The sequence below is a fragment of the Nematolebias whitei genome, chromosome 16 (genome assembly GCF_014905685.2).
Source record: "Nematolebias whitei isolate Nwh7 chromosome 16, NemWhi1, whole genome shotgun sequence".
In the NCBI taxonomy this organism is placed as follows: Eukaryota; Metazoa; Chordata; class Actinopteri; order Cyprinodontiformes; family Rivulidae; genus Nematolebias; species Nematolebias whitei.
In genome coordinates this window covers 24336581-24349129 of record NC_056513.1, presented here as the reverse complement: position 1 = coordinate 24349129, position 12549 = coordinate 24336581, and the positions used below count along the sequence as shown (strand labels likewise).

Genomic DNA, 12549 nt, shown 5'->3' with positions numbered 1-12549 from the left:
CAGGGCATGCAAATTATGCACAAAAAAAAAGTGTGACTTATAGGGCGGAAAATACGGTATGTGGCCTCCACTATAAATTAGAAGAAAAAACTTTAGTTTCAAAATAACCAGATGCTAAATAATGTACTTTTTACTGAGAGACTTTGAGTTACTAATAATAATTATAATAATGTGTATGTATTGTGATTATTGTATGTTCCCATACAATGGTGAAATTGGCTCTCTGCATTTAACCCATCCACCACCAGGTGGAGCAGTGGGCAGCTGTGGAAAGAGCCCGGGGAGCAACTGGGGATAATGTGTCCTGCTCAGAGACACCAAGAGATGTGCAAAGACGTTCGTGGGGATCAAACCTGGGACTTTCAGGTCCCGAGTTGGCTGCCCTGCCTTTACACCATCTCAGCCCACAACTGGCTTCGTAATGCAGAAAACACATCCTTGCATAGGGATTTAATTTTTATCCCATGAACCTTCAAAATTGTTGCTGTCTGACTGAAATAAAAAACGCACAATAGACATTTTCCAAACCCCTCAGGACTGCAGTTAAATAAAGCTACAAAGCTTTAGCTATTTTGCCCCAAAAGCATATGGCCTTTTCTGCCTAATGAACAAGTATCAGACATAAATACATAAAGTAAACAAAGAAAACTACCGTATGTTATCAGTTGCTGACAAGTGAAGATTCGTGTCGCTACAAGTACAAGTGTCTTTTACACACAACTGAAAGAAAAACGCTCCAGGTGGGTAAACAGTAATTGTCTCAGATGAGATAAAAATTGCATAACACAATGTTAACACACGATGAACTAACCCAACGCTGATTAGCAGTTAGATCACAGCTGGATTCATGTTTCTGAGAGCTTCAATTAGACTGCAGCACAGCAGCAAACTATTTTCTCTTTTTTGTGTGTAAAAGTCAATATTTGATTGTGCATTTGTGGGTAAATATGGCATGGTATACAGGTCACACTTACTGGCAAGCCTGTGGGTCCGGGGCGACCTCTGGGGCCATTCAGACCTCTGGGACCCTATGGAATACACATCATAATCACATATTACAAAATATAGCAGTTTTTATTTAACAGACTATTAAAAAACCAAATCAGCAGTCTAAAGAATCAAGAAGCCAGCAGCTATGGGAGTGATGGAGCTAAACCAGTACGATCATCATAGGTTTATGGTGTATTGGTTGGCACATGAACTGTTATTGTTATGGTAATGTGAATTATTTATATTATCTGACCTTTACACATGATATAGTCTGTGTCATAAGATCTGCGTTTTAAGAAAATTGTATTGTTAAAGTGTTCAGGATGTGTGAACCAAAGATTATAATAATAATAATATAAATAATGTGTTATTTATTGTCATCGGTGCATGTTCTCATGCAATGATAAAATTTGTGTTCTGCTTTTGACCCATCACATGTGAGATACACCCAAGTGGAGCAGCAGGCAGCTTTATATGTGCCCGGGGAGCAGTTTGAAATTATGTGTCTTGCTCAAGGACTCCACGACATGTGGGCATGTTGGGGAATTGAACCTTTCTTGTCCCAAGTCCACTGCCCTACCACTGCTCCACAGCCGCCCCAAGTGTATTGTGATTTAGAACGTCATATTTAGATTATTGAATTTCATGAACCATCGTTGTGACTCCAGTTCTATTCAGTGGGGCAGTCTTCAGCTATTGGTTCCTAATGCACATGGACCCCACCACCAGTACCACCAGCACCCAGAGAGTTCCTGGAATCTGACTGGTTTGTAGGTTGGAGCTTGTGTAAACCAGGACTGTTAGAATATATAAAATCCTTGCTTTTGTATGTCACATAGCCGCAACATCTTCAACTTCCTGTAATCTGAGGAACGGACGACCCGCAGTTGTACCATTTTTGTTTTGTTTTTATTTCGTTATTTCATTATTTTATATAAGAAATGTCACAAAAAGACTTAGATCTTGAATGTACCACCATCTCAGAAAATCCACAACAAATAGTCATAGCTAATATAAAAAATAACTATGTTCTAGCCTTTATTCAAAAAACGTTCTAATTGATTCAGACAATTAGTGTCTAATTTGTGCAGCAACATAAAATAAAATAGAGTTTTAATTTTGAGCATTCAGGCAAGAATGTTACATTTCTCTGTACGGCTGTAGGTAAATTCTGCACTGTTTTCTAGAAATAAAAAAACAGCTCAAAGTCCTTGCTAAAGTGAATACCAATGACAGAGTTATGGTACTTTCTATTGTTCACAGACATGCCATTTTGATTATCTCTGACAAAATATCCCTCAATGCTAGAGGAACTTAAGTCAGGATGGCAAGTTTCAATAATAGCATATTTAGCAACACTAATATTGAATCAACACACATTCTACAGTGAATTTAACTTATCTTTGCCGCAAGGTCAAAATTATTACTGTACACAGCTATTGTTGGTGTTTCCAGGGAGCAAAGTGATACTGAGCATGAGCCAAATAGGCTACTTCTCTGTTCTTCTGTTGTATGAGGTAGGACCTAGGAATGCAGACTGACACGAGGAGCTCCAAAACAAAATTAAACTTGATCGTAAAAACCAAAACAAAAGGCTGACATGGCAACAAACTTACAGCTGAAACTCAAACACAAGAAGGTACAAGGAGACTCGAGGAGGTATGAGATTTGAAAAGGCACAATGGGAACCAGGCACTGTGAGAGCACCCATAATGCTCCACTGAGGAGCGAATGAGCAACTATATGGACTGGGGCTAACATGGAAGTGACTGCAACTGGGACAGGTGACAGAGAGAGCAGATGTAATCGGGCGTGGCAGGTTGACTGAGAAGACACAGAGGGGTCAAAGATACCTGACAAACAGAAACTGACTGATCGCACAGAAAAAAAAAAACACAGAGATTGAACAAAGCAAAGAACAAGCAAACGTAACAAAAAGGTAAAATAAAACCAACAATATGCACAAAAATCATTTAAAAAAATAGGAAAAACCTCTGTGACCTATCATCTGTCCACACATTCCCACCAAGCATGTTTTTAAAAGCGTCTTTGTTGGAAAATCTTGAAAATGTCAACTTTTCTCCAAAAAAAGTGTATGGATGAGAGGTGCAAACACAGAAGAAAAATGTGTTTTCAGAAACATTCAGAGTAGTGTAGACGAGGTCTTCACTGCTAGCTTTCTAACTTGTAGCTACATGTGTTGCACTGCTAACGCTCGCTTGCTAACAATAACAAGTGGGCATTTGGTGTGCTCATTTTATTAATGTCATTTTATATAGCAGCACTACAGCTAATTGTTTTTTTTGTTTGTTTTTTTGCTTTTGTTTGTGTGAAGTTATTGTTACAATAAGTTGCACTATCATTCTGCTACCACAAGAGGGAGCTGCAGCCTTTTCTCTACTAAAGGTCTATGAGTTGACACTGATTTTTAAATAGTTTTCATGAGACTATGAGAGTTTGTTGCCTTTGTTTCCTTAAATATGCCACTCTATTATGAGCATGTCTTCTGTCACAGTTAAAGCATTAAATCTGTAAAGATCCTAAATCAACAGGTTAAGTTGTACAAATCATGAAAACGTTTATTTTTATTTAAAATATATATATATATTACTGTGTATGAACACTTACAGCATCACCTGATTGTCCTCTCGGTCCTGATGGTCCCTGGGAACCCTGTAACATAAAAGGAAATGCTTGGCTTATATTTACAAAAAAAACTTTGATACATTCAGTTATGTATAAAAATGGCATTTCACCTTTTCCCCTGGCTCGCCTGAAGAACCTGCAGGGCCCGGTTTCCCTCTGTCTCCCTGGAAAAGAAAAAGCAGTAGAAGGTGACAATCAAATAATCCACTCAGCGCCACTCACTTGTTCGTACAGATCCCTTACCTTGTGTCCTTTGTTCCCAGGAAGACCAGGCAAGCCGTCAAAGCCCCTATCTCCCTGATAAGAACATGAAAAACAGAAGTAAACACTAATTTCATGAAGAGTGAGCAGATGAAAAAATATGATTGTAACAATAATTTCACCTTTGCTCCAGTCTCTCCTATTGCACCACGGCCCCCATCTGCACCTGCTCGACCCTGACAAACATACATGCATGCTACAGTAATGTACCACTCATAATGTACATACTATATCATCTAAAGTAAAATTTAATAGTCATTCATCAGAATCAGCCCATCATTTTATAAAACTTGACTTATTTAAAAAAAAGTAAATTGTCTCACCCGTTTCCCAGGCCGTCCGTTCTGACCTGGGATTCCCGACAGCCCTGGAGGACCCTGGGGAAAGTGGGGGACAGATTTTACTAAAAGTAAACAGACACCTTATTTTACAAATTACTTCTGAAAAATGCAAAGGATGATGTATTTTCATGCCAACTGGCTGACTCACTGGTGGTCCCAGGTCCCCACTGCTCCCCTTTAGACCAGAAGGACCTGATGCACCCTGAGACAAACAACAAAAATTATAGTGTCTGTCAATATGTTTAAATTCAACCTTTAGATGTTTGAGGTGGAAAAGAAAAAGAAAATGCAATTTACAGAGTATCCTTCATGCACACATGATGAATAGCATAAAAAAAGTTAATTTTAAAAAGAAGCAAGAAATGTATGAAATCTCATAAAGGTGCATTAAATGTATTTGAATACTTCAATACTACTGACAATCATGCAGAAAGGTTTATGTCTGTTTATTTCTATATATTATAACATTCAGACGTGTCTGTATGTAAATTAATATCAATAAACTGTGTCTACTGCAAATCTTTTGCAAGAAAATACGAAATATTGAGCTGGACTAAGAAGTATTATATAATTCTTTATGCCTACAGGTCCTTACAGCCCATCCAAACAAGTCAAATCAAAGTGAAACATGATTAAGTTCCCTCACCAGTGGTCCAGGTCGTCCCCTGAGACCCAGCGGCCCCGGAGGCCCCTTCATTGCCAGCTGGAGGAAGAAGGAAGCTTTAATAAGGATTTGATCGCGCTCACAAGGGCACAAAGAGGCAAACATAAATAATGTGCTGTGTTTAGGATGGAAGAGGAATGAGATGTTTGCGCACCTTAGTCTGCTGCAGGATGGCCTGGGCCTGAGCCTCCTGTGCAGAAACCACAGCACCTGTTCCCGGGTCCCCACCTGACTGGAACTGCAACCAGAAGATCAAACTCACCACTCCATAGTGGACACAACTGAGCACGTATGTCCAAGTTTTGCACAAAATAGAAATCAAACTGAAGAAAAAATGTTAACTTGTTGGAGAAGCATCCATGTTTATTGCCTCCACACAGGACTCATGGGTTTAAAACAATGTAAATCCAGAACTATATACAATCACAAGGTCTGAACTTTATTTAAGGAGATCAGACAAATAAATATTGAATTCTCAATTTAAAGAACAGAGAGCGTGGGGTTCGAGTTAAAACGCAGAGCTAAGCTACCGTATTTTTCGGACTATAAAGCGCACCGGATTATAAGGCGCATTAAGCGAAACTAAAACATTTTGACAGATTTTTGAGCGCCGTGTACCACATAAAATCAGTTTGAGGTCAGTAAGCACAACCAGAATTAATACATAAGGCTCACTGTTGATTTTTCAGAAAAATAAAGTAATTTAAGTGTGCCTTATAGTCCGAAAAACATGGTAGATACATATGCAGATTGCCCTGTCAATCCCCACAATAGGGGTTCGTTAGAGTCTTTGACAGAAAGCTCCTCGGATGAGAACCAAAACGTCTTCTGTTACAAATAAAGTCCAGTTGTTTGTTGTCTTGAACTTTTTTGAATTTACCATGTCCTGGATGAGTGAGAATCTTCACCAGCGTATCAAATGAATATGTTCTGAAGAGAAACCTGGATGCAGGTGTCAAAGACAAACAGCTGTTTTGTGTGTGTGTGGCTCAGCAGGCTCGTTTTTCAGTAACAGCATTCATACTTTTCCATTTGCCTTGAGGCTCTGTTCGGGTTAATAGGACCTCAGTCACAGCAAGCTAACAGCACCTTGGGAGCACAGTAATCTGTTGCTGTTACCGGTATGAGCATGATGTTTCCTGGAGGTCCTGGTATCCCATCGGCTCCATTAAGGCCCGGCCGTCCCGGAGGACCCTGACAGCAGAGAGGAGCTCAGTCACGGGAGGGGGATGTCAGTGTAATCAGTAACTCCATCAGCAAACAAGAAGGTAGACTTTACCAACTCTCCAGGGTCTCCTCGAGGTCCCGCTGGTCCCGTGATACCCGGAGGTCCCGGTTCTCCCTGCAAATGTGCAGAAAACTGTTTTTGAACCTGAAGAAAATGTGTTTCAACTTACAAGTCGTGCAGCAAACTTCACCAACCTCGGGTCCTGGGGGCCCATATGGTCCTGTAATCTGTGTTCCCTGTAAAAATTCACCAAAACAAACAAGGTTCTGTGGTTCGAGTGTTAACATTCAAACACACATCGAGCATTACCTCACTGTTTAAGGTTAATATTTAAGAATGCTCATGTTTATATACGATAATAGGAAACAAAAAGGAAACACCTCTGAAAAAAGATCCATTTGATAAGCTTATTTAACAATTATACAACTATACAAAAAGAAGAATATTTGACTTTTTACACAAACAATCAACCTTTTTGAGACATTAAATCCAGACTCAATTTTATTTCCATTTTGTTAGCTGTTTCCAACCTTCAGTGAGAATTATGAGTTAAAAGGTAAATAAATCTCTTTACAGCTTCTTGTATTTTACCTCAAAAATTTTAGAACTGTTTCATTCGTTTTATAGTAACAGCTTAAAAATGTACACTTATTTCTGGCACGCTAAGATGAGATAGATGTCTATATGAACTTTGTCTAGCTTTAGGTAAACTACCATAGATTAGACAATAAAACATGTTTGTTTGGGTTTTTTCAAATTCAAATTCAAAACTACTTTATTAATCCCAAAGCGTCTTTGAGTATTTAGAAAAGTGCTATACAAATAAAATGTATTATTATTAAAGGGAAATTAAGTGTTGTCATAGCTCATGGCTTCATTCAAGAGTTGTTATAGATGCTGATAGCTGTGGACAGGAAGGATCTTCTGCAGAATCTGAAGAATCTTGCCACAGATACTGATCCGTCCACCCAGATCCAGCTTGCTGTCATATCCGGCGGGCCTCTTGGTCCTCCTGGGCAGCAGGACCGCCCAAATGCCGGGCAGAATTCCTCCCTGAGCAATGATCACTCCACCCAGCAGTGTGCCGAGTTCCTCGTCCCCACGGACAGACAGCTGAAGGTGCCAGGGGATGATCCCGGTCCTCCAGTTGTCATGAGCAGAGTTTCCCAACAGCTACAGGATCTCGGCAGTCAGGTACTCGAGCACCGCTGCCAGGTTGACGGGAATTCATCCATGGCGCCTCCTTTTCAACTCATTTGGGATTTGGGGCTGTAGTTGAGGTATTTGAGCTTTTGAGATGTTAATCAGCTGATAAAAAACACCTTGTTGCCATGGTTACGCATCATCTCAAATGCCCAAAAGTAAAAAGGTTTCAATAAAGATCCTTCCAGCTGCACAGCATTAATACCAGAGGAAATAATCTTCTGAAAAAAGTGATTTACATCCAGAAAAAAGAGGAATTAAAGATTTTAAAAGCAATATCTCAGAATGAAAGTAACAGAGCTACTCCAACATGCTGCCACCCCGAGCAGCGCAATTCTAGAACACCAGAACTGTTGAATTATTTCCTGTTGCTTCTCAGTTTTCCATCCGATTTTTAAACTTAACACCAAAGATCTAATTAAATATGAACAAAACAAAACTTTAATGTCACCCTCAGCATAAAATGAGTAATATGTTTTAGGACAGATGCACTGTGGGGAAATAGCTTTTCTGTTTTTATCTTACCATGCCCAGAATGCCCGGCTCTCCTTTTTCTCCTTTTTCAGGTAGATTCTAAATTTAAAAAATGATATTAGAGAAAAAAATAATGAGCACAATGCAAATGATAAAATATATACAGTAAATATATACAGTATTATTTTTTATCCTCAAATAATTAAAGTTTGAGTTGCACCTGTGTGTTCAGAGAGTGCTCTCGTTCTCTCTCTGCAGGCCCGTAGCGCTCGTCGTATTCGTCCTCATATTCGTACTCGTTCACATGATACAAGTGTGTGTTGTTGTCATAGTCTTCGTATTCAATGATCTGTCCGAAGCACACAAAGGCAAACGATGAAGGACCAGACCAAACAGAAAGACTGCAAAGATAAAGCTTCAGCTCCTGCTGCTGAGTCTCACCTCGTACTCCGTCACATTCGGACCCGATGTCACCGAGGACACAGAAAGGTCGTCGAAGAGGTCGCTGTAGTCAAACTCCTCAAACTCTTCCACCACACGCTTCTTAAATGCTCTCTCTGTCTAAAGTCCACAAAAGAACAAAACATAAAGAGGAAAAAGCTCAACAAACATCTTCAGAGCTGTGGAATTGATACATCAACATGGTGACTTTAAAAAACAGGAGAATTAAAATTTGAAGATATGAAACATTTATAGATTTTAGACACAAATCCACCACCAGACAGTCTTAGTGAACATTCAGTTACATTAAAAAATCATCATGTTTTTTATTTTAATTTTATTTTTTTATCATATATTCTGATTATGGCTCTGCTAAAGCTGGTCTAATAGTTTAAAATGTTCAGGCTTGTAATAAAAGGACTGTGAGACATAGGCGTCACAACAATTATATGTGATGGGAACGTGTCGCCCTCACATTTAAAAAATATTTATTTGGAAACCCCACACACACACACAAATTTACCATGAAATATTAGTTCACCCAGTGCTGTTTCTATTTCTTCGTGAACAAATCCATTCCACTTGATTAATAGGAGAATACTCAAACCTCTAAAAAATCCACTCCGGGTTTTCCTGGTTACCAACAACTCACCACACCACATGCAGTGTTTCCCTGATGTCACTTGATGGAGCGGGGGAAGGAGGGGGAGACACCTCTCTGTTGCTAGCTTAGCGCCACATTAATGTTGTTGATCACGGGTGGTGGAGGGTTTAGGATGCATGAGAGAAGTGCAGCGTTACGTCTGTAGCATCTTAGCTAGCACGTCTGTATTGTACGTCACTATCTTAGCGCTATGTTAGTTCCTGCAGTTCTTAACTGGGGGGTGGGGGGGAGACACAGTATTGTGCCATGCTCTTTAAAATAGTTGTTGAATCAACTGTTTTTTGTTATGTAGTTAACTGTAGATGTTTAACAACTTGTTAAAATACACCAGAATGCAGGAAATGGCATCTACTTTATTCAAAGTTTTCTGGGGGAGGACCCCCAGACCGCAGCACGGTGGCGCAACTGGTAGAGCTGCTGCCTCTCAGCGAGCAGGTCCCTGGTTCAAACCCAGGTCCAGGGGCCTTTCTGGGTGGAGTTTGCATGTTCTCTCCGTGCATGCGTGGGTTTTCTCCGGGTACTCCGGTTTCCTCCCACAGTCCAAAAACATGCATGTTAGGCTGATTGATAACTCTAAATTGTCCCTAGGTGTGAGTGAGAGAGTGAATGTTTGTTTGTCTCGTTTGTCTCTATGTGTCCCTGTGATGGACTTGCGACCCGTCCAGGGTGTACCCCGCCCCTCGCACAGTGATTGCTGGACATGGGCACCAGCGACCCCCGTGACCCAAAATGGAATAAGCGGGTAAAGAAAATGGATGGATGGATGGATGGACCCCCAGACCCCTCCGTCAATGTGCCCCCCCCCCCCCCACACACACACACACACACACACTACAAATGCTTCTGATGCCAGTGCTGTGAGATTTTCCCTTTGTGACGTGAACACATCTGGAGGTCATCAAGCTGGACTTCCACGAAAACACACTGGAGTTCGGTTCTGGGGTTTTTTTCCTCACTCGCTCTCATACGAGGCGAACGCATTCTCTTCCCAGTCCTGTTCTCCTGCTTTTTTACTCATCTTCTGTGTATCGGAGCTCCTATTTTACACATCTTCTGAAATGAATACTACTGTCGTGGATCTGATCAGCTGGACTTTCAACGCAATCGACAAAATTTTTCAACAAAGAGACAGGGTCCTGGAGAGCCCTCATGTCCCGGTGAGAATCTCCGGAGGATGCCAAAGACATATACAATTGAATTTACGATAACAGGTTTCCTTCTTTTTGGAATCAGCTGGTTCCTGGTCTATCAACATACAAGGAAACAGCTGCAGCTAATTTGGCCCTCGTCAGGTTGCCTGCTTGTGAAGGTTTGGTTCGTGCTTTGAGGACTCAAAATCAGCTGATTTATGAGCTAAACCGTAAGATGGAAGTGATTTGTGAGAATCACAGGCCACCTGAGGCTTTGGGACACACCAGCAAGTGGGAAACAATCTTGGAGGGGCTTGTAAGCACAGACCAGTAGAATGCACCCTAATCTGGCCATTTTGGATCTTGAAAGTACCAATAAGACTCAAGGCTGACAAGAAAAAACAGTCTGCCTGAAAAAATCAACAGTTGTGGCTTAACCTTATCTGACTCCCCGGTTGGCCTCCTAAACAGGACGACATGTCAATTTCTCCTGGGAAATGTGTAAACTAAGGAAAAGCTTTGTCTATTGCAAACCCCTCCCGCCCACCCGCCGAGAACTTCTGTGGAGGCTTATCAGAACTGTGCCAGCTGACCATCATCTTACCACGACTATGGTCTATCTGGAAGTGCTTCACCTTGATGTCAAATGCATATGTAACGTGTTTATAAATGTGCTTGCTGGCAGTTTTTTGATGTCGTAAATTGTGTCCTGATAGGACAAGGTGTGAAGAGATCTTTTTTGTGATGCCACTATCCTCTCCTCATGGATTTTCCCCCTTTTCTACCTAAAAACTTATTCTGAAAAGGCCAAGTGGCCCGCTATCATAGCAGCAGCTACGTGAACTCCACCCATCTTTTGGACAAATGTATGAACATATTCTCGCTGTATCTCAGTACAATAATAATAAAGCTTATTCTGATTGTCATTGTGTAGCTTTAAGTCTTCCACAATCAATCAAACTGCTGACTCTGGCCTCAGCAGTTTGTCAACCTTTCACAATAAAGGTCTCATCAAAAACATGAGCATCCTCCCTAATGGAGAATTAAAAAAGCATTAAAAGTGTTTTCAAATAAAGCCATAAATAAAGCTTCATCACTGCATCATAGAACAGAAGAAACAGAAAACTTTCTTCATTCTGAACTTAATTTTATTGTTTGTTGTGTACAGTGTATTTAATTGTGGAAGAAGCTTTGTTTAGCGTACAATGTCCAAGACAAATTTCCCCTTGGGAACAATAAAGTATACATCTAATCATCTAATCTAAATTGTACTCCGTTGTGGAACAAAAAGGAGTAATTGGAAAGTCCCTCTGTCCATCCATCGTGAATGCTGTGAGTGTGATAACTTTAAAAATAAGTAAGGTACAGACTTCCATTTTGGTATGTGGCTGCTTATAGGTGAAAGAAAGTTTCCTTATGAGCATTGGACTGCCACGTCAAAATCCAAGGTGGCCAACACCACCAAATATATGTAAACCGGCTACCCCATCACTTGCTTGTTTGTTTTTATTTTTGTACAGCACTTCGGTCGGCTGCTATATTGTATTTTAAGTGCTTTAGAAATAAATTGGTACGGTATGGTATGGTATGGAATGGTATGGTAATTGAGGAAACTACGTTTTGTAGTTTTATATTGCTTAGATTAATTTCTGGGGCCAAGGTCACCATTGGCCACCCCCTAGCTCCGCTATTACACCTGGTGGTGGATAAAATTGCTCCCTTTGCTTTCCAGGATCCAACACTCAGCGCCTGCTCGACAAGAAAACAACCTACCTCTCATCACATACAGTGTAAAACCTACCTGTACTTGAATATCTCGCACCATAATCATTAAGGTTTACGTGTGTTCCCTGTTCAATTCCAGTCCAGAAAACCACTCATCTCAAAAACAAACAGTCACTATTGAAATCCTTCAGCAATGGGGGGACATTGGCATGCTGCTTGTTTTAAACTACTTTTTAACCGTAGCACATTTCAATCACGTTTTACTTAGCACCTCTGCTTTATGTTTTCTTTTGCCTTTTAACATGAATTACAATTTTGGCCATCCTTTAGAGAAACAAAAATGAAAGCATGGGCTGAGTTGTAAGCCAAACAAGGACTAAAACAGCAGCATGAGGAAGTGATTGAAACCAGAACCAGAACCTGGCAACACAAAAAAAAGAAGAAGCCGAACCACAAACACATGTAATGTGCTTTGATACAAAAAAAGGAAAACAGAATGTAAAAGCAGAATTAGCATAAAAAATGGAGCAAGAGAGAAGCTTCTAAAAGCATCTCATGACAATATGTCTGTGAATGTGTTTGAGTAAAAATATACAGGATCGTGGTGATTACACAGTATTTATTTCATCATATATCAATCTATGATGTTGTGCTTATTGTGTCAGCTGAGGTTGTGGTAAACGTGTTATATAAATAAACTTTGACTTGACACAGTGTTAGTTGCTGGCAAGCAATCAACCCAATAAACACTTTCCACACTACTTATTTTATACCAAAAAAAA

The 12549-nt window shown here is 40.3% G+C and overlaps 1 protein-coding gene across 1 annotated transcript in view; it reads right to left on the bottom strand.

Annotated features, from left to right (window-relative positions):
* The window catches only part of LOC119422453 (collagen alpha-1(XI) chain), a 72622-nt gene that overhangs the window by 32188 nt on the left and 27885 nt on the right, over nt 1–12549 (bottom strand). Inside the window, exons 7-21 of the mRNA XM_037689825.1 lie at nt 8249–8364; nt 8028–8156; nt 7859–7906; nt 6325–6366; nt 6182–6244; nt 6022–6096; nt 5057–5140; nt 4885–4941; nt 4387–4440; nt 4221–4274; nt 4020–4073; nt 3880–3933; nt 3747–3800; nt 3619–3663; nt 975–1028 (exon numbers count right to left, since the gene is read on the bottom strand). Coding sequence (XP_037545753.1) covers nt 975–1028; nt 3619–3663; nt 3747–3800; nt 3880–3933; nt 4020–4073; nt 4221–4274; nt 4387–4440; nt 4885–4941; nt 5057–5140; nt 6022–6096; nt 6182–6244; nt 6325–6366; nt 7859–7906; nt 8028–8156; nt 8249–8364 — 983 coding nt within the window. The remainder of the gene's footprint in view (nt 1–974; nt 1029–3618; nt 3664–3746; nt 3801–3879; nt 3934–4019; nt 4074–4220; nt 4275–4386; nt 4441–4884; nt 4942–5056; nt 5141–6021; nt 6097–6181; nt 6245–6324; nt 6367–7858; nt 7907–8027; nt 8157–8248; nt 8365–12549) is intronic.